Consider the following 26,921-nt stretch of genomic DNA (forward strand, 5'->3'; position numbering starts at 1 on the left):
GGAGGTCTTGCAGTCCAACCCTACTGCTCAAGCAGGAAACCTTATGCCACTTCAGACAAATGGTTGTTGAATCTCTTCTTAAAAACTTCCAGTGCTGGAGCATTCACAACTTCTGGAAGCAAGTCGTTCCACTGATTAATTGTACTAACTGATGGTTGGCAGTGTGACTTGGGAGAAGGTTAAAAAAAAAAAAGACTCAAAATAAGATTAGTCAAAAATTGGGGAGCATAAATAATCTGTTTTTAATTAACTCCCTCTCTGTCCATCTGTCCCCCCCCCCCGCAAATCTAAGAATTGAGCTGAAAATATCAACTCCACCTTACCTTCAATCTCACTGCCTCACCTTATGAGGTGCTCCTGATATTAATATCCTAATGTTAAAGTAGTTCAGAATTGCTCATCTTGAACTTGGAGAAGAAATTTGTCACGGAAGGTCATTTTAAACTCCATCTTTATGTTACTTTTCATCAGTCTTCCCCTTGGTGATGCCCGCCAGATAAAGGGACTGCAACTTCAGGGATCGCCCTCCCTCTCTCAAATTCAAATAACTACATTGTGAACAGAAACTGCACAAATCCTGACCTTAACAATAAAAACGAATTCTGAGTTCAGCTCCAGTGAACATTCCAAATTAAGCCTTTGATAACAGCACAGACCTGTTTTTCACACAGTTGTGCCTAAGGTGAACTAGACCTTGAGGCTAAATCTGATTTTTTTTTTAAAGCTTGCTTTGTTAAGCGTGAAAATGTTTAACTGGCCCCTTCTGATTCCCTGACCATGAAATGCCTTATCAACCACTGTTTCTCGGGATTAACATGTAGACAAAGTGGAGCCTATATTTGCCTTGGCTGGTTCTGGTGTTTGCATACAAATTTAAAAAAAATATTATCGCCATCAACATTTTGTTCCTGTCTTTTTCCAAAAATATTAATCTTGGTCTTTTCTTTAATCTTCCAAGGATATCTGTAAAATAGGCCTACATATTCAATTTGGGGAGGAGCTGAATCCCAACTGCCTTGGCCCAGTAGGCAATCTATGGATGTTTAGACCTTATTTCCCATTAGCTTAAACAACATGAGCAATGGCAAAGTCCATGGAAGTGAATGTCCAAAACCTCTAGAGCAAGTGTGTCAAACTCAATTTCATTGAGGGCCTCATCAAATTGTGTTTGACTTGGGGAGCAGGGCAGGGGAGGGGGCATGGCCAGCTCGATGTCACTCATGTCAGGTGGGGTGGGGTGGGGGCCCAAGTGCTCTGCCAGTGAAAATGGCCTCCCAAGCTCAGTTTTTGGCTGCGACTGCCTCCTGCAACCCCCTGTCAGCAAAAACAGAGCTTGGGAAGGCCTCATCCAGATACTCTCCCTTAGCAGGCGGGCCTCCCGAGCTCTGTTTTCATTGGCAGAGGGTTTATCAACCTTCAGAGAGCAAATAATTAAGATGTAACACTAAAGAGTAATAGATGATGGAAGAATATGATGGTTGATTAAAACAAATGATTACTCCTGTCCCAAGTAGTCCTTGGCAACAGTGCACTTAGTGACTGTTCAAATTACAACAGCACTAAAAAAGTAAATGCCTTGCTTAACAACAGAAATGTTGGGCTCAGTTGTGGTCATAAGTCAAGGACTACCTGTATTATCATAATGAAGAACTGGTATGATGGCACAATGTTTAAAGCGTTGAACCCACACCAAGGAGGCCTAGATTATATGCAGTAGTCCACGTTTAGCCATGGAAACTCAGTGGATGATTTTGGGTCAGAATGACAGAGTTGGAAGGTAGCTTGGAGATCTTCAAGCAGGAAAGCCTATATACCATTCCAGACAAATCTCTTCTTAAAAGCTTCCAGTGTTGGAGAACCCACACCTTTTGGAGGTAAGTTGTTCCACTGATTAAATGTTGTAAATGCAGGAAATTTCTCAGGCGTATCTCATAGGGTTCTTAGGGGAGCAAACTAGACAGGAATTCCTCAAATAAAGTACAATATAAATCAAATCAGTCACTATCATTCCACCTTTTAGACCCTTTTGTTCCAAAAAAGCTTACAAGTGACATTCACAATCCAAAATACATTAAAAAAAGAGATTAAATGGATATTTCAGGAATTCTTTCAGGGCTCATGATGGTAAAGGTCCTATGAAAGACATGTGAGAGTGTTGAGATAAAGCAGTTTTTAGAATAGTCTTTGCCTGCCTAACTTCCTCCATTTCTCTTGAAAGTTCCCTCCTGCAAAGGCAATTTTTCATTTGACTTGAGTGTTATGTAACAAATGAAAACAGAGCTTGGAAACAGCTTCCCTTTTTAAAATAAAAACATCAATCATTCAAAAGCGTTGTCAGTATTTTTTAATTCCTTTATAACCTTCCTCTTCCTTTATCTCATAACAGTCACGGAAGGTTGTTCACTTTTACTGCTTAACGAATGTAGCTGGGGTTTTGTTATGATTTATTGATAACAAAGCAAGCAAAGTGGATGAAGTTTCGCATTTAGATGTTTGTAAGTGATCAGAATCCTTTTTGTAGGGGATTTTAATTTTTTGAAGTACAATAACCTTTTAAGAAGGACGTGGTGGCTTGGTGGCTAAGACGCTGAGCTTGTCGATCAGAAAGGTCAGCAGGTCAGCTGTTCGAATCCCTAGTGCCGCATAACAGAGTGAGCTCCTGTTACTTGTCTCAGTTTCTGCCAACCTAGAAGTTCAAAAGCATGTAAAAAATGACAGTAGAAAAATAGGAACCACCTTTGGTGGGAAGGTAATGGCATCCTGTGCACCTTTGGCATTTAGTCACGCCGGCCACATGACCACAGAGACATTTTTGGACAGTGCTGGCTCTTCAGCTTTGAAACGGAGATGAGCACCGCCCCCTAGAGTAAGGAACGACTAGCACATATATGTGAGGGGAACCTTTACCTTTTTAACTTTTTAAGGAAGGGTGATTATTCTTCTCCTTTTTTGAAAGACGGAAGACAATGGAAGATTCAGTTTTTCTCGATCAAGCACCAGCCTTCCAACCCATCATTTATACTTTGAACAAAACAATATTTAAGTAGAATTCAGACCAAGACTGGAGACATAACTCACATATCTGTTCAATAGAATATAATTCAGCAGATTCTCAGAAGCATTTGGTTTTTTTTAAAAAAAACAAACCCCCACTTAGAATCATTTAAACAAAAAATAGCATTTTGTGGTTGTGTTCAGTCCAGCAAGAGGTCATTTGGCTTCCTTTTGAAGTTTTCAAGCCTGTATTGATTTTAGGTAGGAATTGATGTATGATGTTTTCCCATTTCCTCTTCAACATGGCCTGTTTTTGGAAAGGCTATATAGTATTAAGCAAACAATGCATAGCCAGATGAGATACAGTTTGCTGGTGCCTCACCTACTGGCTATGTGCCAGAGCAGCTGTTGTTTGCTCAGCATACGGGCTGAAACAAACCCATGTGCTCCTTGAAGGGTGTATATGCCAGCCATGTTATTGGCTGTGTTAAAGGGCGTGTAAGGAGGACCTGGGTGTGATTGGCTGTGCCCCATGTAGAAGAGTAGGAGCCAAGAAAGATGTGTGTGCAAGTAAAGAAAACCAAGCAATTAACTATCTTTATGTACAAAATACTTCGTACCTGCCCCTCAAAGATTCTTCCCAACTCCCAGCCACAGCCTCTTTTTTGTTTTTTCCCCCATGTATCTGGGACATCATCCACTTGGCCATTATCTGCTCCATTAAATTGCCTCTTTTCAATAAATAGGAGGCAGTCTGATATGATTTTTTTTAATCTCTAAGACAAGGAGATTGTATTAAGTGGAGGCACCAAAGCAAAATCTTATATTTTTTCTCTCCAGAATATGGGAGGAAGTATGGCAGGCCGTTTCATAACAAGGAAATCCTTGGCAGAAATATCTCATTGAGCCACCGCATTACATGCTGGCATAGTGGTTAAGGAACCAGGCTAGAAACCGGAAGATTGTGAGTTCTAGTCCTGCCTTAGACACACAAAGCCAGCTGGGTGACCTTGAGCCAGTCGGCGACTTGCAAAAATGCTGCCAGGAAAACTCCAGATGCAGAATAATAGATTTGGAAGGGACTTTGGGACATCTTCTAGCCCACTCCACCTGCTCGAGTATGACACCCCCGCACCATTTCGGTCTCTTCACACAAGAAAGTAACAAGCAAGAAGTGCGACGCTCTGTACATGCTCAGCGGTGCTCTCTCCCACAACAGAAGCCCAACCCCAAGGTTGCACCCCAGCAACGCGACCTCCTCCCCACTTCAACTCAAAGCAGCCTCCGGGATCGGCCAAATGAGGCGTCGCCAGGGGCGGGGCGGGGCGGGCGGGACCCTTTGGGGGCCTGGTCTCCCGCAGGCTCCGCCCAGTCCCATTAAACCACAGCCTTAACAACAACAGCATGGTAGTTACCATGGGAGTCCCGGGGTGCTTACGGCAGGTAAGTTGGGGTACAGGAAACGGCGGTGGGGGGAAAGCCTCCATCCCCCTCGGATAAAAGGAGAGAGGGGGCGACGTTTCCGGTTCTGTTTATAAATAGCTCCGGGCGGAAACGTTGCCGATAGAAAAATGCCCCCTCCCTTCCCAAATGCTCCCCTTGGGTTTTTTTCCTTTCTCTCTGCTGTCCCCAAAGTGTCTTCCTCGCGTCCTCCCAGCTGTGAGGTCGTTTTCTGCATCTCCGCCAGGAAACCCAAGTCTCGTCTCCCTCGATCCCCCAGTTTTTGCCCTCCCCTGGATAGCCCCCAGCTAGGTTTGCCATCTCGCAGAACAAGCCTCTGCTTTCTGCTTTCCCCTTCTCTCTATGTCCCCTGGGCTCCTTTCCCCCAAAATGACCTAATGAGCTCCTTGAGCGCGCCGAAGCAAACATCTCTCTCAGATGCACCGGTTCCCGCCCTGCAATTTCTCAAAGGCACCTTCGGGATTGACTGAATGGATGGTGGGGACGAAATGCTCCCCCTCCTTTGCCTCCCAACCAGGAAAAGTTTTATAGTCTTCGAAAGGGAGATCTAGAACTTATTACCTCTGAATATATTGCTTCTTTGATGGGAGTGATGGGGTTAAGGTCTCCCAGATGGAATTGCCTGAATTACTTTGTCCTCTCCATACATAACTCAAATGGATTTTTCATTTGTGATTTGACAGATGTTTTTGTTTCTTTTAAGTTTGTGGAATTTCCCCACCATCTCCTTAAGAGCTGTCCTTTCAATTACACTCACTTGAGCCCTTCAGCTCAAAATTCTTCCTGGATGAGGTTAGATCTCTCCCCCCCCCCCCCAATATTTTTACTCTTATCCTCTTAAATCACTCTGCAAAACAGTCTTAGTTTCTTATAAATAAGTAAAGTGTATATTTGAGAATGGAAAAATACTTATTCCCTTCTGGGTTTTTTTTCCTGTTTAAGAAAATTTTTCTCTGGCTGTGGGTAAAAGGTTCTGAATAAAAACTAAATAAACATTCTTCTTCAAATTATGTTTCTTATGCTAACAATAAAGAATTTACACCTTCCTGTGGGTTGGATATTAGAGTTACAGCAATTGCATTTCTGGGGAAATAATTCTTTATTCATTTCTTAGAATACATAACAACTTGACCTACAAAAAGATGATTTGCAATACAGCGCAATTCTGAGGGATTTCTAAAGCTGAACTTTCTTCTAAAAAGTCTTAAACTCACAAAGAAAAAAAATAGATAAGGACATACTGTTTCTTTATGCATTTTTCAAAGAAACCATCCTCCATCTCTAAACATACTTTTGTATCTTCTCTCAGTGCATGTTTCTAGCTTGAATGGACCAAATAATAGTTCTTAGACTAAACTGAGATATATATCTTCTCAAAGTAAACTGCTACTCAGTAAAGAGGCAGTTTAGAAAATCATACTTTTCTGATTCATTGAAGATAGATCTGGCCAATGGGGTGTCCTCCTTACTGTAACACCCAGAATTCCCAGCCAACACCAATTTGTGATCCCATTAAAACCTGTGGCAAATGCCATAACACCATTTTCAGAAAGTACAGGTTAACCCAAAGCCTTTGCTCATGAAGTTTGGAATTCTAAGAGCTTAATAATTCCTACTTTGTTGCAAGATGTTGGGGAAGACTTGTCTAAGGGACATATATCAGGGCCATAACATCTGGAGACACTTGATATTTTAAAGTCAACCTGATACTGTGTCTGCCAGATGTTTGCGATACAACTTCTATAACTCCTGATCATTAGTCATAGTGGGCTGATGAATGTTGCAGGAGGTGCTACCATAGATTGACTAGCAATTCTCTTCCCGGTGCTGTTGCATTGTTGTAAACTTCAGATCTGTTGTCTCAGGTCCTGGTCCTTGATGACTTTAATCTTTCAAATGCATGCATCATGCTTTTTAAAATGTAAGCTACTCATATTTGGAACGTCATGTTCCTTTATTTTTTGTTTCCTCACCTTTGACTTTTTGACATTCAGCTTAGGAGAACTGAAACTTCCTGAAGAATAAAGGTGATTCGGGGAGGTGGCATGATCAGGTTTCTGTCTACTGTAAGGGAGGAGAATCAATGTGTTATTACTTGCCAGGAATGCAAAGAAGGCCAAAATTTTGAAAGGCCAAGAATCAGGGTAGTATTCTTTTCTATTCCTTTCCTTAGTAATACATCACTAAACCCAGTTCTTTGCGCTTGTATGCAGAAGTATGCATATTCTTTTAACAAGGAATCTCAGACCTGTGAAGGAGAAACTCAGGTTAATTTACATGAGGTGGGGGAAGGGAAGTAATTCACAGGATTGTCACCAAACTGGAGAACTGCACAAAATACCCAGGCAAACTTTCTCCATTGTTAACTGGGTTTTGCAAATTTACATAATTGCCTTGGGCAGTGGGTTTACTAGAAGACTTCAGGTTCCTCCTCCTAGCCCCCAGCCTTATGGAATCCTATGGATTCTATGATCTTTATCAATTTCCTACAATGCCTCCTAATGCTAAATTGAGCATGGGGTGGGGTATGCTTTATTGTGCTACTTGCATTCCTTAGTAATGTAAGTCATAAAGAAAATACCACTGACTACTATCAGGCTCAACTTTTTAGTTATAAATAAGTCCTAAAAGTTAGTTTTCCAAAAGGAATTGTTGCAATTCTGGATTTATAAGAAATCATATCTGCAATTGGATCTTGGCACAATTTATGGGGCGTTCAGGGGATTTTCTTAAATAAATGACCCACTGGTGCCTATCTCTGGTTGTGAAGTTTAGAATGACAGAACTAAAGACAATCCCTTAAGCCTACATAATGGTCAAATCTGACTTTACTGTTAAAGGAAGCATTAGCTGCTGGCTAGGACTTCTGAGAACTGAAAGACAATAGAAGGGAAAGCAGATCAGAACAGTTTTCCCATAATGCTCTGTTTGGTTAAGCTTTGTTAGAAAGCAATTGAAAGGAAAAATAGAAGAAGGAATTGGGCCAAGAAGATTGAAGATTGTGCAAGAAGCACTTGAAGCTGTACTGTATTGGTTCTGAGCAACTCCCTCACCTAAACTGGATTTGCAGATTTTGCCCCAAGAGATGGGTGGTGAGGTATCTGGTTTCCTAGAAGACATTAAGCACACTCTCTTGAGGCTGTTAATCTCTTGTTTGCTTTTTAATCCCTTTAATTAGAGGCTGACAGGATACACAGGGGATAGCATTTCACTGGGCTGCAGAAATGATTTGCCCCCTGCCACGTGGCTATAGCCAGACGCCTGTACAACCCTTCCCTGGGATTTGCTTTCTCTGCTTTTCCTTTCCCCTGAGGAATTCTGAATTTGCCCAGGAGCTCAAATTAATTAACCTTCTGAATTTTGACTGATTTTTTTAATTTTTACTTGTAAGTTGTAATTTGTTCCTGCCTCTGTTTTTAATTTGTGTTTTATTTATAGTTTTTATGGTTTTCTTATGGTTGGTGTAGATGTTGCCAGAGGCGCTTAGGTGAAAAGGGTGGTGTAGAAATTTAATAAATGCACTCTTTTAACTCCTATGTGGCTTAAAGCAGAGTACACATTGAGGGAGAGGTTAGATAACGGGTGAGGCAGCTACTGCTGTAAATCTAAAAGGATTGCGAGACTATTTTACAGAGTAAATTGAAACAGATGCCTAGTAAGGGGTAGCTGGGATAGGATTTCAGTTCAGGCTCCTTAGACTCAAAACTTCCATGCTGGAATACTTGGGAGCTTTCTGCCCCTACTTGCACGCTCATGTTCTGTTCTTGACATTGACGGTGTGTTACCATTGTTAATGCTTCTTCTGTTTCTCTTAGAAGGGTGGAGGCAGAGTCTTTCTAATTCACTGAAAATCCATCTGGTGTACTTCTAAACTGAGCCTTTGCTTTAGGCAAGGGGAAATGTCACTGCTCGCTGGCTGTGATCCCAGATACCAATTTGGAAGGGAAGAAACTGGTTTAGTCAGTCCTTCTGTTCCTGTCATTGATTTTCCCAAGGGCAGGATATTCTACAGGTAAATAGGTTTGCCATTCAAGTAAAACATTTAGGGTAAAAAGTGAGATTTTGAATCTTAAGATTAATCACAACTTTCTAGTGCTTAGAGAAAGAGACAGAAAGAAAGACTGAGAGATAAAGAAAGAGTAGGATATATGTGTGTGTGTGTGTGTGTGTGTGTGTGTGTGTATGTATAGATAGATAGATAGATAGAGATAGATAGATAGATAGATAGATAGAGAGAGAGAGAGAGAGAGAGAGAGAGAGAGAGAGAGAGGTAGTTAGATATAGACAGCTAGCTAGTTAAATATAGACAGAGAAAGACATACACAGAGATGGATATCTATCTATCTATCTATCTATCTATCTATCTATCTATCTATCTATCTATCTATCTATCTATCTATCTATCATCTATCTATCTATCTATCTATCTATCTATCTATCTATCTATCTATCTATCTATCTATCATCTGTCTGTTTGTATATCTATCCTATAAAGGGAAGGAGAGAGAAAGAGAGGGAGGGAGGGAAAGAGAGAGAGAGAGAGAGAGAGAGAGAGAGAGAGAAATACTTTGAGCAAGGTTGTAATAACTAGTTGCCTTCTCACCTGCAGGGAGTTAACTTTTCTCCAGGATACTCAAACCTTTTTAAAACTGGAAGAAAGTGGTTGTTTATAGCTATTAAATCAGATGGAGTGTAGATTATATTTTTATGCAGGGGAGACTTGTCTATTTGGTTTGGCTTTTCTGCCCTCTACTGTTAAAACAAATTTTCTTCATGCTTTCAAATGCCATTGGCTGGCAAACCTCCTATCTGCATATTATTATTTTTTTAATAGTATTAACTGTATATGCCTTCTATCTCACTATCCAAAAAGGATCTTTTGAGAGTACTTATCCTTTGGAAGTCAGAGATGTCGTGTTGCAACATTAAAAAAAAACCTTTACAATCTCTCATTTCAGTGGAGAAATGCTTTCCATCCATTGTTGGATTCATATTGGCACAATGTACTTAAAAGTCTATTGCTTGCAATTACAGGTAGTCCTCGACTTACGAACACCATTGAGCCCAATGTTTCTGTTATTCAGTGAGATACTTGTTAAGTGAGTTTTACTCTCTTTTACGACCTTTCTTGCCACAGCTGTTAAGTGAATCACTGCAGTTTGAGAAGTCAATAGCCTGGCTGTTAAATGAATCTGACTTTGCTTGTCAGAAGAGTGCAGAACGTCATGATCACATGATCTTGGAACATAGCAACGGTCATAACTATGAACTGGTTGCCAAGCATCTGAATTTTGATCCCATGCTGCAAAGGTCGTAACAGTGAAAAATGCTCATCGGTCGCAATTTTCACTCCCGTTGTAACTTTGAACGGTCACTAAACAAAACCGTTGCACGTCGAGGAATACTGTACATTGGCCACCAGGAGGCACACACCATTTTCACTAGGTGCCCCCCATAATAGGAAACGTAGTGCCTCCTGGTGGCCAATGTAACTGAAAATATCGCACATGATATATATATATATACACTGCAGTAGAAGTAGAGAATTATCTGAATATAAAAATTTTCGAACTATAACTTATCATAAAAAATAAGGCTTCCCATGTCCTTCTCTTCCTCCTGATTTCAAATCACAACCTGTCATGGAAAACTCAGGGATTTAATACTTGTTTTGCCCAGGGAATGTCCCATGGCATCTCCTGGTTGAAAAGGCTTAGGCAAGAAACCAATTTGCCACCCTTTGGAATCCCTGTTGAGCTGATGATTGATCGATACAGAGAAGTTTTGGGAGGCTCCAGAGGAAAGGTTATTTAAATTCAGCTGTCTGATTGATTGATTGACATGTTTATTTACTTACAACTCAGGTCAGTGATTATATGTAACCTGCCTTTCTCCTTTTATTTTCCCCACAACAACAACTCTGTGAGATGAGATGGCTTTTATAGTTAAGGCACGAGTTGAACTTGCAATCTCTTACTTTCTAAACCAGTGCTTTAATCATTAAGCAAATTGGCTCTCTCTTTTTTGGGGTGTTTGTTTGATTCAATTGTGGCATGGAATAATTAATGGTATTGTGGCTTCTCAGCTGTTCTTGCTTCACTTCGGTGTTCTTAATGCCTCTCAGTTTGTCTGTTCATTTAAGTTTATCCTGCTTTTCCTTTGGGCAATGTACATACCGTGCTTTCCCGAAAATAAGACAGGGTCTTATTTTCTTTTGACTCCCGAAGTAAGCACTTGGCCTTATTATTTTTGAGGTGCAGGAGGTGGTCACCTCATGGTTGCTGCTGTAGTGCAGTATTTTTGGGGAGGGCTTATTTTCAGAGGAGGGCTTATTTTAGCGCATGCGCTCAAAGGCCCGATTGGGCTTATTATCTGAGGAGGTCTTATTTTTGAGAAACAGAGTAGTGGCTTCTTTCCCCCCATTTTTTCCCTCCACAACAAACATCCTGGGAGATAGACAAGACTGTGGCCTTTTCTTTGAGAAGGGAATCAGATTCCCCCCCCCCCTTCGTCCGTGCGATCTTTAAAAAAAATCTCAGGGTTGAACTTCAGCCCTAAAGGTTGTCACTCCAGCTTTGTAGTTCCTCTGGCGGTTGCTCAAAACTGCAGGTCAACCTAATCTCAGTAGAAGACTGGACTTTACTCACCAAGGGTGGGAGATCAGAGTTCCTGCTTTTCAAGGAAATCAAATAGATAAAACTTGGGTCAGCTGCTTTCAGCTTATCCATCATAATCAATCACAAACAGAACTTGCTTTCAGAAGTTGTGAGTGCCCTGTTACAGAAGACATTTTAGAAGAGACTGGACAGCCAATTGTCTGGAAGGGGGGGTTTGGACTAGATGACCTCCAAGGAGGTCCCTTCCAATTCTGTTATTCTGTTAAATGCAGTCTGTCAAAATCCAGGGTAGCTTTAATACATTTTTTGTTTAGCAGTTTAATTGAGGCATTGTGGTACTTTTTGGTTGAGTGTCCCTCATACCACCCTCAGCCATCATGTGAACTATTTGACATTGTCTTCACATGCTTCATCCGCAGGGCTGTTATGATCTCTAAGCCAGAGGTGGGTTCCGACCGGTTTGGCTCGGTTCCGCCGAATAGATAGTAACTCAGCCAGACATGTGACCGTACCGATTCTATCCTCGGTGGTGCCATCTTGGTTTTCTGTTTTGCACATGCGCAGAACAATCAACATTAAAAATGTAATTTTCCCCCTTGTTTAATTTTGTGTGCGTGCGCAGACCTTTTTAAGTGCAAATTTGCATATGTGTGTTTGCTTCGCCTGCGCACACGCACAAAAATTTTTGGGCTCTGAACCGGTAGTAATGCCAGGAGGAACCCACCCCTGCTCTAAGCCATGGTTTGTCATTTACAGCATCGTGTGATGTGTGAACTCAGCGAGTTGTAGCTTGTTAACTTTTGTTAAAGCATAGCTTACAGTAGTGTAAGGTGGAGTTTTTCAACCTTGGCCATTTGAATATTCATGAAGTCAACTCCCAGAATTCCCCAGCAAGCAAGGAGTTCCCAAAGTAGCAAGACTGACTGGGGAATTCTGGGAGTTGAAGTCCACACTGAGTTGCAAGGTATGAATCCTACCTTTGCATCTCTTCTGCAAATCATCTCTCTTTACTTTAAAGTTTGTTTGGAACCTTGAATACCTCCTGCTGCAATGAAATAATCTGAAGATGAACTGGAACAATTTCTCCCAGAATTTCCAACCATCTTAAGCCACTTTGGGAACTCCCGTAATCTCTAATTACTGTTAGCTAATCCTAATTAATCCTAATTACTGTTAGGAATTCACTGCAACATTTTTTACTTGCACCGTTTTTTATTTTCTCTGCATAAGCCCTGAAACCTCTCTTTGCTTTCTCACTTTTTAACAAATTGCACAAATCCCAATCAAGGCAGGACAAGACAGGACAGATGGGAAGAGAAAAGGTAATGATTTTGCTTCCCAGATTCATGCAGACTTACCTTGTTTTCATTTCCCTTGTTTCCGTCACCAGTGACAGCTGCAGTTTTATTTCCCCCCCCCCGAAGAGAACATTCTAGTCATGGCAGCCTCTTCCTTCTGATGTAGTTTGCATCCAGGCTCTTGTCAGTTGTGATTCAACAGGGTTGAAGTTCAGTCCAGATCGAAAGGGGAGGAGAGGGGGGGGGGGAATCTGCTCCAGCCTCTGATTGGCAGAAACTCATCTCTGCAGAAATACGTTTCCCACGCTTGCCTCGTCAATTGCCCCCTTTGTGCATGGGCCTTGCCAATGAAAACTGGCATAGGCTGTTCTTCCAAAAACTGTGCCGCTGGTTACCACCTCAGTCCAGGCAGGACAAATAATACAGAACTGGGCAAAAGTCTCCACTACCCACAACACAACCAGAATGGGATGTCACCCACCGCTCTCCCATCACCCCCCCCCCCCATTTGTCTTTGTGGATTACATATTAACTAAAGTTGTTTGCTTAAGAATGTTAGGTCTTTTGTTTGTATCAGTGCAGAGATTTTAGTTGAACAACTCACGCTGCAAGAAGGTAATTTGTGTCACTGAGATTCTTGGTACTGAATGTTTGCATTGTGACCCTCTTTCTGCCTTGCTGGGGAAAAGCTCTTCTATTTCTGGTGGTCTTTTTAGATGGAGATATAGGAAATTAATAGTGGTGGGTTCCTAGCCGGTTTACTATCGGTTCGCTGAGAGGGCGTTTTGTGCACATGCTGCTCGCTTCGCTCACGTGCGCGCCCGCCGCGTGTTGCTGCGCATGCACAGTTGACTGAAAACTGTTCTGCGCATGCATATGAGCCGAGGTGGCGCAGTGGTTAGAGTGCAGCACTGCAGGGTACTTCAGCTGACTGCAGTTCTGCAGTTCGGCTGTTCAAATCCCACCAGGCTCAAGGTTGACTCAGCCTTCCATCCTTCCGAGGTGGGTAAAATGAGGACCCGGATTGTTGGGGGCAATATGCTGACACTGTAAACCGCTTAGAGAGGACTGAAAGCCCTATGAAGCGGTATATAAGTCTAACTGCTATTGCTGCTATGCCGGCGATGGCAGAAGAGAGTGGGGAACCGGTTTGGGGGTGTGGCAGTGGGTTGCTGCCGGTTCCAGCGACCCAAGCCACCATACCCCTACCAGTTTGACCGAATCGATCTGAAACTGTAGGAACCCACCACTGGAAATTAGGAAATAGTCATAGTGCTAAGATTTTTGCAAGTGGCTTATGCCAGAGGTTTGGAACCTGTAGCCCTCCCGTTGTAGTTGGAATCTATCCCTTTGGTTTTTTCAACATCCTGGATGAGACATCTGTGAATGAGAGGACCAGTTTGGTCTAGTGGTTAAGGCACCAGGCTAGAAACTAGGAGACTGTGAGTTCTAGTCATAGAATCATAAAATCATAGGGATGGATATGGCCTTGGAGGTCTTCTAGTCCAAGGGAGGAGATATTATTGTATCTTGATCACATGGCTGTCCAATCTTTTTTTTTTTTTTTGAGTATTTTATTAGGATTTATAGGCCGCCCTTTTCCCTGAGGGGACTCAGGGCGGCTTACAATCATTAGGGAGGGGGTGCAATTCAAAACAAACAATATGTGAACAAAATAAATAAAGTAATAAAAACACAACTTGCATTCAACATTCAACACTCGGGTGGGGCAAATTAGAGACTTATCCCCAGGCCTGTTGGGATAGCCAGGTCTTAAGGGCTGCGCGGAAGGCCTGGACGGTGGTGAGGGTGCGTATCTCAACGGGGAGATTGTTCCACAGGGTCGGAGCTGCAACAGAAAAGGCTCTCCTCCGTGTAGTCGCCAGTCGACATTGACTGGCGGATGGGATTCGGAGGAGGCCCAGTCTGTGCGATCTTATCGGTCGGAGGGAGGTAATCGGCAGAAGGCGGTCTCTCAAGTACTCAGATCCACTACCATGAAGGGCTTTAAAGATGGTCAACAGCACCCTGAAGCGCACCCGGAGATCAACAGGTAGCCAGTGCAGCTCGCGGAGGATGGGTGTTATGTGGGCGAACCGCGGTGCGCCCACTATCACTCGCGCGGCTGCATTCTGAACTAACTGCAGCTGCCGGATGCACTTCAAGGGCAGCCCCATGTAGAGCACATTGCAGTATTCCAGCCTAGAGATCACAAGGGCTCGAGTGACTGTTGTGAGAGCCTCCCGATTCAGGTAGGGTCGCAACTGGCGGACCAGGCGAACCTGGGCAAATGCCCCCCTGGTCACAGCCGACAGATGATGGTCGAGAGTCAGCTGTGGATCCAGGAGGACTCCTAAGTTACGAACCCTATCTGAGGGGTATAAAATTTGACCCCCCAGCCTGATAGATGGAACATTAGCCAAATTGTTGGGAGGGAAACCCAACAGCCACTCGGTCATGTCCGGGTTGAGTACCAGTTTGTTAGCGCTCATCCAGTTCTTAACGGCCTCAGGACCCTGGCTCATCACGTCCACCGCTTCATTGAGTTGGCACGGGGCGGACAGATACAATTGCGTATCGTCCGCGTATTGATGGTATTTTATCCCGTGCCTCCGAATGATCTCGCCCAGCGGTTTCATGTATATGTTAAATAGTAGGGGGGATAAGACCGAACCCTGCGGCACCCCATATTTTAGGGGCCTCAGGGACGATCTCTGCCCCCCGACCAACACCGACTGCGACCTGTCCGAGAGGTAGGAGGAGAACCACTGTAAAACAGTGCCTTCTACCCCCACCTCCCGCAGTCGTCGCAGAAGGATACCATGGTCGATGGTATCGAAAGCCGCCGAGAGGTCAAGGAGAACAGGATGGACGCATGGCCTCCATCTCTGGCCCTCCAGAGATCATCGGTCAATGCGACCAAAGCGGCCACCACCTTCTCAACAACCTTCCCAACAAAGGGAAGGTTGGAGACAGGACGGTAGTTATTTAAAATGGCTGGATCCAAGGATGGTTTCTTCAGGAGGGGTCTCACCACCGCCGTTTTAAGTGCGGCGGGGAAGTGCCCCTCCCGAAGGGAGGCGGTTATGACCGCCTGGATCCAGCCACGTGTCACCTCACTGCTGTTGGCAACCAGCCAGGAGGGACACGGGTCCAGAATACAGGTGGAGGCACTCACAGCTCGAATGGCCTTGTCCACATCCCCAGAGGCAACATCCTGAAACTCAACCCAGCGATGGTTTGCCAAGTGATCCTCTTGTGTCCCGGCTGGATCTGCAGCGGTGGAGTCCAAGTCCGACCGAAACCGAGCAACTTTGTCCGCTAAGAATTGGGCATAATCGTCAGCTCTACCCTGCAAGGGTTCCCCCGTATCCCTCCTATTTAGGAGGGAACGGGTAATCCTAAACAGGGCGGCTGGGCGGGACTCAGCGGACGCAACCAAGGTGGCAATATGAGATCTTTTTGCTGCCCTAAGTGCCCTGATGTAATCCTTGGTGCAAGTTGTTAGGAGTGCTCGGTTCGACTCGGACTTATCGGACCTCCACAAGTGTTCTAGGCATCTCCTCCGGCGCTTCTTCTCCCGGAGCTCCTTGGTGAACCAAGGAGGTCTTCGGGATCCGCTGACCCGGAGGGGCCGTAGTGGCGCAATCCGGTCGGGAGACTCGGGTGCCGCCGAGTACCAGGCAGCAGCCAGAGTCTCCGCCGAACTGTGGGCGAGAGAATCAGGAATAACCCCAAGCTCCGTCTGGAACCTCAAAGGGTCCATCAGTTGCCTGGGGCGGAACCACCTGGTCGGTTCCTCCTCCCTACGGTGGGGGTTTGGCCTCCGGAAGTCAAGCCTCAGTAGGCAGTGGTCTGACCACGACAGGGGTATGGTCTCATTACCCCTCAGACCAAGATCACACATCCACTGCTCCGAGAGAAATACAAGGTCGAGCATGTGACCCGCTGAGTGGGTTGGGCCCCGAATTACCTGGGTCAAGCCCATGGCTGTCATGGAAGCCATGAACTCCTGCGCCCCATCAGAGTGTTCACCGAGCGATGGCAAATTAAAGTCCCCCAGAACCATAAGCCTGGGGAACTCAATTGCCAGCTCGGCTACTGACTCGAGGAGCGAGGGGAGGGCTGCTGCAATGCAGTTGGGAGGCAGGTACGTTAGTAGCAGACCCACTTGACCCTTGAGGTCCAACTTCACCATCAGAGTCTCACACCCGACAAGCTCCGGAGCAGGGACCCTACGAGGTACTAGAGACTCCCGGATAACAACAGCCACACCGCCACCCCTTCCCTGGGCTCTCGGCTGATGAAGGACCTGAAATCCTTCTGGGCACATCTCTACAAGGGGGACTCCTCCTTCTGTGCCCAGCCAGGTTTCAGTAATACATGCCAGGTCTGCCCTCTCGTCTAAAATTAAGTCCCGGACGAGGGGAGCCTTGTGAACAACAGACCTGGCATTTAGCGACAACAGCCTGAGGCCAGGGTCCTGATTACTCGCGCCATCTGGCCTCGGAGTGGGACTCATAGGGCCAGAAGGAGGGATCTCTGTGACGTAGCGAACCCTCCTTCCCCGGTAATGGCCAGCCCTAAAGTCCCCGCCATATCTGCCCCTCCCTTTTCTGCCCCTCCCTTTTCTTGAAGACCATATCTGCCCCTCCCTTTTCTTGAAGACCTCCAGTGATTGAGCATCCACAACTTCCGGAGGCAAACTGTTCCCTTGATTAATTGTTCTTACTCTCAGGGAATTTCTCCTTAATTCCAGATTGGATCTCTCTTTAATGAGCTTCTACCCACTGCTTCTTGTCCTTCTGTCTGGTGCTTTGGAGAATAAGTCAACTCCGTCTTCTCTATGACAGCCCCTTTAGGCTTAGAAGACAGTTATCCTGCTGCCCCTAATCCTTCTCTTTGATAGCCGCTGGGCATACCTAGTATGTTTAGTCTCCAGACCCATTATCAGATTGTTGCTCTTCTCTGCACACACTCAAAGGTGTCAGCATCATTTTGGTATCATGGTGACCAGCACTGTACAAAATATTCCAGATGAGGCTTCACTAGTGCAGTATATTGCGATGATATCCCTCTGTTGATGCAGACTAAGACTGCATTGGCTTTTTTTGGCATCTGCTGGCTCATCCTTAAGTGATAGTCCACTAGGAGACTAAGATTCCTTTCACAGGCATAGTTGTTGAGCCAGGTCCCGCCTATTCTATACTTATGTGTTTGTTTTTTCCTGCCAAAGTGCCAACCGTGCAAAAAAGCTGCCAGATCAGGTGTAACTCACTTAACAGCCATCTTGTTCAGCAACATAAATTCTGGTCCCGGTTTTGGTCGTTAAGTCAAGGATTGCCTGTATTTTAATGGTGGGAAAGGCCAAGCTGAAAGTCGACTCTGAAGGAGGCATCTAAAGAACCTGTGTCACAGCTCAGAGTCAAATCAGGGACTTCTGAATTTGTGACATTTGGTTGCACTAGCACAGCATTGGCTGGGCAATTATGAGACTTGAAATCTAGGCATTGTGAGCCATAGTGGCACAATGGTTAGAATGCAATATTGAAGACTAACTTCCCAAAGCCAAGAGTTCGATCCTGGTTGACTCAGCCTTCCATCCTTCTGAGGTCAATAAAACAAGGACCCAGATGGTTGGGGGCAATATGTTGACATTTGTAAAGCACTCTGGAGTGGTATCTAAGTCTAAGAGCCATTGCTATTGCTCCAGAGGTGCTCTTTCAAAAAGCAACTGGTCTTTCTATGGCTTTTCATTGAAGATGTTTTGCTTCTCATCCAAGAAGCTTCTTCAACTTAAGGGCGAAACATCTTTAAAGAAAAACCAGAAAGTCCAGTTGCCTTTTGAAAAAGAACCTTTGGGATAACTGTGACCTGGATGACTGAGAATCTCCATAGAACTATTGCTATTTTAAAGGTGCCAAGTTTGAAAAACATGGGCCTAGCAGACTAGGGTCTCTCCGCATGTACATTATCCTTACCTTCTTCCTCCCGTACCTGGAGGTGATTTTCCTTTACTTTGGTAACCATGAAAGAAAGTTCTTAGAAGTTATAATCCAATTCCCTCGTGAAGTTGGAAGCTCCATTGAGTTCACTGCAAGTAAACCTGGTTTGGTGTGGTTGATCTGAACACGGGAGGTTTTTGCATCGGACCAATGGCCCGTTGACTACTAAATTAGTACACCAGCAAAATGTTGTGGACATAGTATATTTGCTGTAGAAAGACACTAGCAATAGCAATAGCAGTTAGACTTATATACTGCTTCATAGGGCTTTCAGCCCTCTCTAAGCGGTTTACAGAGTCAGCATATTGCCCCCACAGTCTGGGTCCTCATTTTACCCACCTTGGAAGGATGGAAGGCTGAGTCAACCCTGAACCGGTGAGATTTGAACCGCTGAACTGCAGCTAATAGTCAGCTGAAGTGGCTGCAGTACTGTACTCTAACCACTGAGCCACCTCGACTCAAGTTTGAAGTCCAGGGAGGGAAAAATAGATTACTAAGGTATATATTTGATATTGTAGAAAGTAAATGGGACCAGTGCTTTGAAGGTTTTTGTTTGTTTGTGTGCTTTTAGACCATGATTTGACTGTTTTAGGATCTATACCAGGGTGTCAAACTCTAGGCCTGGGGGCCAGATCTGCGGGGTGCTTAGATCCGGCCCATGGGGCCACCCTAGAAACAGCAAAGGACTGGCCCGCAGTGCCTCTGCCAGCGAAAATGGAGCTCGCGAGGGCTCCATTTTCACTGGCAGAGGATTGCAGGAGGCCGTTGCAGCTGAAAATGGAGATTGGGAGCCCATTGTCACTAGTAGAGCACTTGGGCCACCACAGGTGCCCCCGACATGAGTTATGTTTTAAACAACTTTCGTCCTGTCTCCAACCTCCCCTTTATTGGGAAGGTTGTGGAGAAGGTGGTGGCCTTCCAGCTTCAACGGGCCTTGGAGGAAGCTAGTTATCTTGACCCCTTCCAGTCCGGCTTCAGACCTGGTTACAGCACAGAAACCGCTTTGGTCGCATTGACCGATGATCTCTGGAGGGCCAGAGATGGAGGCTATGCGTCCATCCTGGTTCTCCTTGACCTCTCAGCGGCTTTCGATACCATCGACCATGGTATCCTTCTGCGACGACTGCGGGAGGTGGGGGTGGGAGGCACTGTTTTGCAGTGGTTCTCCTCCTACCTCTCAGACAGGTCGCAGTCGGTGTTGGTCGGGGGGCAGAGATCGTCCCTGAGGCCCCTAACATGCGGGGTGCCGCAGGGTTCGGTCTTATCCCCCCTACTATTTAACATATACATGAAACCGCTGGGCGAGATCATTCGGAGGCACGGGATAAAATACCACCAATATGCGGACGATACGCAACTGTATCTGTCCGCCCCGTGCCAACTCAATGAAGCGGTGGACGTGATGAGCCGGGGTCTTGAGGCTGTTAAGAACTGGATGAGCGCTAACAAACTGGTACTCAACCCGGACAAGACCGAGTGGCTGTTGTGTTTCCCTCCCAACAATTTGGCTAATGTTCCAACACTTAGGCTGGGGGGTCAAATTTTATACCCCTCAGATAGGGTCCGCAACTTAGGAGTCCTCCTGGACCCACAGCTGACTTTTGACCACCAGTTGTCAGCTGTGACCAGGGGGGCATTTGCCCAGGTTCGCCTGGTCCGCCAGTTGCGGCCCTACCTAAACCGGGAGGCTCTCGCAACAGTCACTCGAGCCCTTGTGATCTCTAGGCTGGAATACTGCAATGGGCTCTACATGGGGTTGCCCTTGAAGTGCATCCGGCGACTGCAGTTAGTCCAGAATGCAGCCGCGCGAGTGATAGTGGGCGCACCGCGGTTCGCCCACGTTACACCCATCCTCCGCGAGCTGCACTGGCTACCTGTCGGTCTCCGGGTGCGCTTCAGGGTACTGATGACCACCTTTAAAGCACTCCATGGTAGTGGATCTGGGTACTTGAGAGACCGCCTTCTGCCGATTACCTCCCTCCGACCGATTAGATCGCACAGACTGGGCCTCCTCCGAATCCCATCCGCCAGTCAATGTCGACTGGCGACTACACAGAGGAGAGCCTTTTCTGTTGCAGCTCCGACCCTGTGGAACGATCTCCCCGTCGAGATCCGCACCCTCACCACCATCCAGACCTTTCACGCAGCCCTCAAGACCTGGCTCTCCCATCAGGCCTGGGGATAGGTTCCCAATTTACCCGCCCGAGTGTTGACTGTTGAATGAAAGTTGTGTTTTATTATTTTTCTTTTGTTCACATTTTGTTTGTTTTTTGATATTGCACCCCCTTCCCCGTGATTGTAAGCCGCCCTGAGTCCCCTCAGGGAAAAGGGCGGCCTATAAATCTTAATAAAATGACTAAAAAATGACTAAAAAAAATGTTGAGCTGGTCAAGCCCCCCAGCCCTCCAAGGTCAAACACAACACTGATGCAACCCTCAATGAAATCGAGTTTGACATCCCTGATCTATACTATGGCTTTCACATATTTCCTGCCTCAAAATGGCAGGAACACATCTTGTCAGTTTTCAGCAGTCTTTGTCAGTGAAGGCTCTAACAGTTACAAAAAGGAGGAATAGCACTACCTGTGATTGCCCATAATTTAGTTGACCTTTTTAATTAACCACAAGCCATAAAGAAGTTGAAACTTAAAAATAAAGCCCAGATCTTTAGTATCCATGGTGAGAATCAATGAAAACCAAATGAAGCAATTTGGGTTATTTTTTGTTTCCTTGTCTGCCTATTGGCATTATCCTCTAGCAGCTCTCTGAAACCAATCACCGTCTTTTGAAATTAGAACCGGGCACACAAACGCCTGTCCGTGGGTTGGAAAACAGCATTAATGATTAGCCATTTTGTTAAATGTTCTGGCTTAATTTAGCCAGTGGACCATCTGCTCACTGTGTCCATCCTGAATGACTATGTTTCTTCTCCAGAGATACTGGGGGGAAAAAATAGTCTTTCCTAGCCAACTCTTTGAGATGATTTTAACCAGAAGGAGGTTTCAGTCTCGGGGTCACTTGCACTCAACAAAACATGTACTTAGTTTTTACGATGGTTCTTTCCCTAAAATGGGGAAAGCTCCAGGGTAATTAACAAGCAAATCAAGAAGTACACCTGCACATCTGCTTTAGAGATTTTTCAGGCACAGCTGCTTAAGTCATGCAATTTAGAGAAGGATATTTTCAGGACCGCTTCTCTATTCCAGGTGCAAGAGATTCATTCAGACTTTTATTTTTTTTCCTCCTATTTCCTTCTAGATTTTGAGAGGAAAAGCTGGAGACTTTCTACTTCTTGCTCCTCAGAGATTTTTCAGTACTACGTTCAAGGTGAGAAAATTTCACACCGTCACATCACATCCCAATGACGGGAATCTGTTCCATGTTGGGGAGAGGTGGGTAGAATATAAACCCACATGTTTGGGGTAACTTTCAATTTTTAATTTGACACTGAGGGGGCAGGGAAAGCCGAGTCAATGACCCTGCATTTCTTCCAGGCCTCAGATCTCCAGATTGAATTGAACAAACATCTAAAGCCTAAACCGGATTCTAGCAAACTGGTCTTTGGGAAAAATTTCACGGACCATATGCTCACTGTGGAATGGAGCAAAGAAAATGGCTGGGGAAAACCACACATCAAACCTTTCCAGAATCTCTCTCTGCACCCAGCCTCTTCAGTCCTGCATTACTCAGTGGAGGTAATGGTTTCCCATCTAAAGAGTTACAGATATATACCCTCCATTTTTCTTCTGCTTTGCTGGAAAGGGTTCTTATGTCAGGACTTGATGTCTGATAGACAACAGGGAGATGATGAAGAGTGGATGGAGCCAACGAAGGATTGGGAATATGACAGATTAGAGATGGTCTCATATATAGGCTATGGGTTATCAGCCATAGTTGGTTTTGATCATACATGCACTATACCAGGCCTGTCAAACTAGCGGTCCTTGGGTTGGATACAGCCCGCATAGGCCACACACAGGCCTACACAGGCCACGCCCACACCGGCTCTGCAAAGGCAAAAAACATCCCGATACATCGCAATATGGCCTGATATGTCACGATACAGCCTGCAATACGATCAGGTTTTATACCCCTTCACTATACCGTAGACTTGCTATAGGAAATCAGGAATCCAGGTTGTTCAAATGAATATAGGTTTATTGTGTGCTACAAAAATCTGAACTACTAACTATCAAAGCAAATTAGCAGTAGATAAAAATCAACGGAATTCAAGGTGTTGCCTTAGATCTCTTGTGGACGTACCAAAGGGACAAAAGATGGATGAGATGTTTGATCCCTCTCTTGAGCACTATGATTTATAAACCACAAAAGCTGGATTCACACAATTCAGCAAGCTTAGCTTGATGTGTTCAAACAATCACAGAGAGAAATATTGAAAGGAATCTTTTGAAAAAGGAGAGAATTAAGACGGATTAGATTGATTTTACATAATCTGGGTGCAAGAGAACCGCATCTCTTTGCATTCCTGACCATCTAGAATCTACCAAATTGGGAAAAAGGTAGATTACATTGTTGGGTTAAACTGTTATTCTTCATGAGATAAAATAAAGATTCAAGTCCCAGAAATCTTTGTTGATTAATGGATCAAGTGGGTCATACCGTTATTAGAATTCAGAAAGAAGGTATCTATCTTCTTCACATATTAATTTTGGATTACACAAGTATTTTAACAGGGAGATTCTCACTGCACTCCATAAATCAATAGGAGTAAAATCTTGGAGATGGAGCTTAATGACTTCATGGACATATCCGTCTAGTTTTCTGGTCTGGTGTCTGTTCTCAGCATCTACAAAGATTGAAAACTGAGGTCTAGGCTAGAGTGGGCTTGCCTAATTTTTGATTCAGTGTTATGGGGGAAAATAATTGTAGGATAATCTGTGAACGTTAAACCAAGTATTTAACATTCGGGATGAAGGGAAACCTGATAGAAGACAATGAGCAAATGACTAAGTTGGGGCTGGGAATTGGTTTTTCTTTTCCTGGGAGATCAATGAGGCACAGCGGAAAGTGTTTTCTGTTTGCATAGTCAAAGAGAGGTCTGGGATGTCAATGGAAATTCTCAATCATCCAGATCATGGTTGTCCCTAAAGGTCTATGATCTGCCAAAATAGCTTGTAGGGGAAATGTTAATTGCCCATCTTTTCATCAAGCCATAATAATAAGGTCATATGAATAAAGCCATTGTGTTTCATTAACCTAAAGTTTAAGCCCAGCTCATGTATCAGTAGATGATCTCTACCACATAATTCACTTTACTTTTTTTTTTAATCTCCCCCTTCCTCCTGTCCTTATCTAGCTTTTTGAAGGAATGAAAGCTTTCCGGGGCTCAGATCAGCGCATCCGTCTTTTTCGTCCCATGCTCAACATGAATCGCATGTTACAATCCTCTCTTCGAGCTTGCTTGCCTGTGAGTATGTGGAGCATCCTCTTGTTCTCTTGCCCTAAATCCAGGATCAGCTACCTTTTAAGTTATGATCTTTCTCCCGAGGCCATCTATGGAACCCTGAAACGGAAAGATTTCAACCTGAGTTCAATTAAAAGAAAGTAGCCAGGGACAGAAAATATGTAAACACCCTCCCAATCTATTGGGAAGTTAAGCCTCCTCCTGCAACCTTGGGGGAGGGAATTGAAATAGACCCCAATTTAGTGTGCTCCTGTTATTTGGCTTCCTGACATCATAGTTTCCACCCAGGTAGTTGGTATATGAATATGGAGAAGTGGCATGTGCATGAGACGTATTTTAATCAAGGTGACTCCATCATTTGCTTAGTAGGATGCAAGTTCCAATGCTTTTAACATCTCTTAATATGCAATAGTGGCGAATATCTGTAGCTCGGGTGTAAGGGTGAGGGTGAAGGTTCATTCTCTGAATGTCGTGGCCTGCCAGTGGATCTTGCAGCAGATTCGAACAGTTGGGAGGAACATGGGCCAGTCCTGGAGTCTGCGTCAGAGGCACAGATGGGGCCAGGGCATCAGCCACCTTTGAAGTCGGACATCAGTGAGGCAGAAGAACAGCTGGAGCCTGTTCCCAGTGTGCGCATGCGCAGAGCTGCTAGGAGAAGGGAACAGCTAAGGAACAAGGGTCGATTCGAGTAAAGCCAGAGGTGGACGGTGAATGGCTCCTCCCTAGGGAATAAAGAGGAGCGAAAGGGGAGGGGAGTTTGCAGGAGACCATTAGTTCAATTCAATAGGGTGAAGATTTGTTCCTGACTTCTTGCCAAGTATTGTCTGCTACAGAGTGGCGTTTGGAAGATATCGGCCTGGCAGCTCTCCAAGCCTGATAAAGGTCTGTAGTTATGAAATCTCTTGAAAGACTTTGCTGGAGAGGAATTCACTTTAAACTAAATAAAAGGGGTTTTATCAGGATGAGGAGTCAGCTTCGTGCGTTTGGGAAGCCTAAGTCAGAACACCGAGCTTGTGGGTTGGTTTCTAAACGTTTTGTTACCAGGCCAGGTAACATCTTCAGCAGATCCCCTACACTCTGCTGAAGATGTTATCTAGCCTGGGAATGAAACGTTCGGAAAACAACCCACAAGCTGCGAGAATGAAGCTTCAATATTTTCTGTGAACGGGGGAATACTATCACAACAGGAATGCATGTTCATTTGCTCATATGTGCGCGCCGGCGCACCAGAAACATGAAGTCCAGCTGGCCAGAGTGCAGGTGCGTGCCGGCCATCTAGTTTTTGGGTTTTCAGCATGCGCATATGCGGCAGCCAGCTGGTCTTCACGTGCACCAGAGCACAAGAAACTCAAAGATCAGCTGCTTGTTTTTTGACCGGTTTTGGGCCATTTTCAGGCTGTTTTTGGCCTGTTTTGGGGGTGTTTTTTGCTGTTTTCAGGGCAGTTTTCAGGCCATTAACAAGGCAAAAACAGTTGATTTGTTTTTGGGCTGTTTTTCTGGGCTGTTTTTTGACGCCCACAAAGACCAGCTGGTTGGAAACCAGAAGAGCATCTTACGATGGCGCGCGTGCCCAGAGAGAGGGCTCTGCATGCCACCTCTGCCATGCGTGCCATAGGTTTGCCATCACGGCCCTATCAGGTGATGAGAATATGAAGTGGAAGGAAAAATAGTTTGTGGTAGCATCTTATAGGAGGGAGTGAAAAATATTGTCTAGGGATTACCCTGTAAGTACCGTAAGGACAGTAATGTATTTCCTTCGGAATCAGATGCTTCTGAACGGAAGCTGTGGGGGAGCTATGAGCAGAAGGCAGGGATGGCTACCAAGCTTTGCTTCCAGGTTTCCCAGATGTGTCTCCCTGTTTCCATGGGGGAAGGGATGCTAGAGACTAGATGGGGTTTTGTTCTGTCTAGCTGGCTCTTTCAAGGTGCCCAGCACAGGGTATTTTATTCTCCGTGCAAGGAAAAATAGCAGGAGCATCATGTTCTCGTCTTCTTGCAGGCTTTTGATCAGTCTGAATTGCTTGAATGCATCCAGCAGCTGATCCGGGTGGACCAAGATTGGGTCCCACACTCCAGCACAGCCAGTCTCTACATCCGCCCCATCTTGATTGGCACCGAGGTGGGTATGAGTGCTTCCAATTTCAGACGTTTTAGGCAGCAGGGGTTTCCATAATCTAACCCTAACAGTTACTTAAACGCACTATGTTCATTCTGATTTCCAAAATCTGACCCCTTTTCATCAAAACAAGGTGATGGATAGATTCAGAAATAATGTCATCACGTTTTCGTTTACGTTTCCTATTTCTCCCTTTCATTCTTGTTTAACTCATTAATTTCAGTACCAAACAAACCATTTTAATGGATTTTAACCATGTACTCCATTCGCCTATCAACTAGGCTGAGTGTGCACGTTGTAAACCATAAAAGCTAGCTATACTTAAAACTAACCAAGATTAGCATGTGTAAATACAGGCTTTATGTTTTTACAGATACTTTGTGATCTTTTGAAATTATGACAGACCTATCAGAGGGCTACTTATGACCGAGTTTCAAAGTTTTGATGGTTGCCACCCACCCACTCCCTAGTCATAAACCCGACCAAACTTTGCCCATTTAGCAAATGGGCTGCCATTCAGATCCATCTGCAGCATCCAGCAGTGACATCACCATGTTTTATGATGATTTTGCCCCAAACTAGCATTTACTTCTAGTTTTCAGCAAAACTGCACCTATTGCTTCACCTAATGACTGCAGCATTCACTTAATGACTGAGATGGCTGCTTTATGATTACAGTGGCCTCTCAATGACTGCTGCAAAAAAAAAGGTGTAAAATTGTCACATGATCAACCCATTTTATGACCATTATGACTTACGGCCATGTTGGACGAGCTCTATCTCAGTAGTAAGTCAGACCAGTTAAGTGTACAGTGGGGAGACAAGAAACAGTGTTAAAAAAATAATGATGGACCTTTCAGTCCATCTCAGTTTTTGGAGTTGCTGAAGTCAGCTTCATGCAGTATTCTTGGCCAGAGCATGGAAATAGTTTGCCAGTACAATTTTCCACATTGTTTTGGAACTTCTCTCTCTGGCCTGTGGATACCTGACTCTCCATCACTGAGTA

The 26,921-nt window shown here is 44.7% G+C and overlaps 1 protein-coding gene and 1 long non-coding RNA gene across 5 annotated transcripts in view; one reads left to right on the forward strand and one right to left on the reverse strand.

Moving 5' to 3' along the window:
• Positions 1-26,921, forward strand: part of BCAT2 (branched chain amino acid transaminase 2) — a 55,973-nt gene that overhangs the window by 18,604 nt on the left and 10,448 nt on the right. The window contains exons 1-5 of one of the 2 annotated variants that reach the window (XM_032235799.1): positions 3,028-4,437; positions 21,633-21,701; positions 21,869-22,069; positions 23,692-23,802; positions 25,799-25,918. In XM_032235799.1, the coding sequence (XP_032091690.1) occupies positions 4,399-4,437; positions 21,633-21,701; positions 21,869-22,069; positions 23,692-23,802; positions 25,799-25,918 (540 nt within the window). In that variant the 5' untranslated portion in view covers positions 3,028-4,398. Of the gene's footprint in view, positions 1-3,027; positions 4,438-21,632; positions 21,702-21,868; positions 22,070-23,691; positions 23,803-25,798; positions 25,919-26,921 lie in introns of those variants that run through there. The other variant, XM_032235798.1, reaches the window with a different exon arrangement.
• Positions 1,947-12,819, reverse strand: LOC116521121. Of its 3 annotated transcripts, none has more exons than XR_004256916.1 (3): positions 12,431-12,816; positions 6,429-6,519; positions 1,947-2,686 (listed from the first exon to the last, which is right to left on the reverse strand). It is a non-coding gene; the product is annotated as an uncharacterized LOC116521121 (long non-coding RNA). The 3 variants fall into 3 exon arrangements; XR_004256917.1 differs by lacking the exon at positions 1,947-2,686 and adding an exon at positions 2,849-3,021 and having other exon boundaries at positions 12,431-12,819; XR_004256915.1 differs by lacking the exon at positions 1,947-2,686 and having other exon boundaries at positions 4,531-6,519; positions 12,431-12,807.

This window comes from Thamnophis elegans, chromosome Z, assembly GCF_009769535.1.
Source record: "Thamnophis elegans isolate rThaEle1 chromosome Z, rThaEle1.pri, whole genome shotgun sequence".
Lineage (NCBI taxonomy): Eukaryota > Metazoa > Chordata > Lepidosauria > Squamata > Colubridae > Thamnophis > Thamnophis elegans.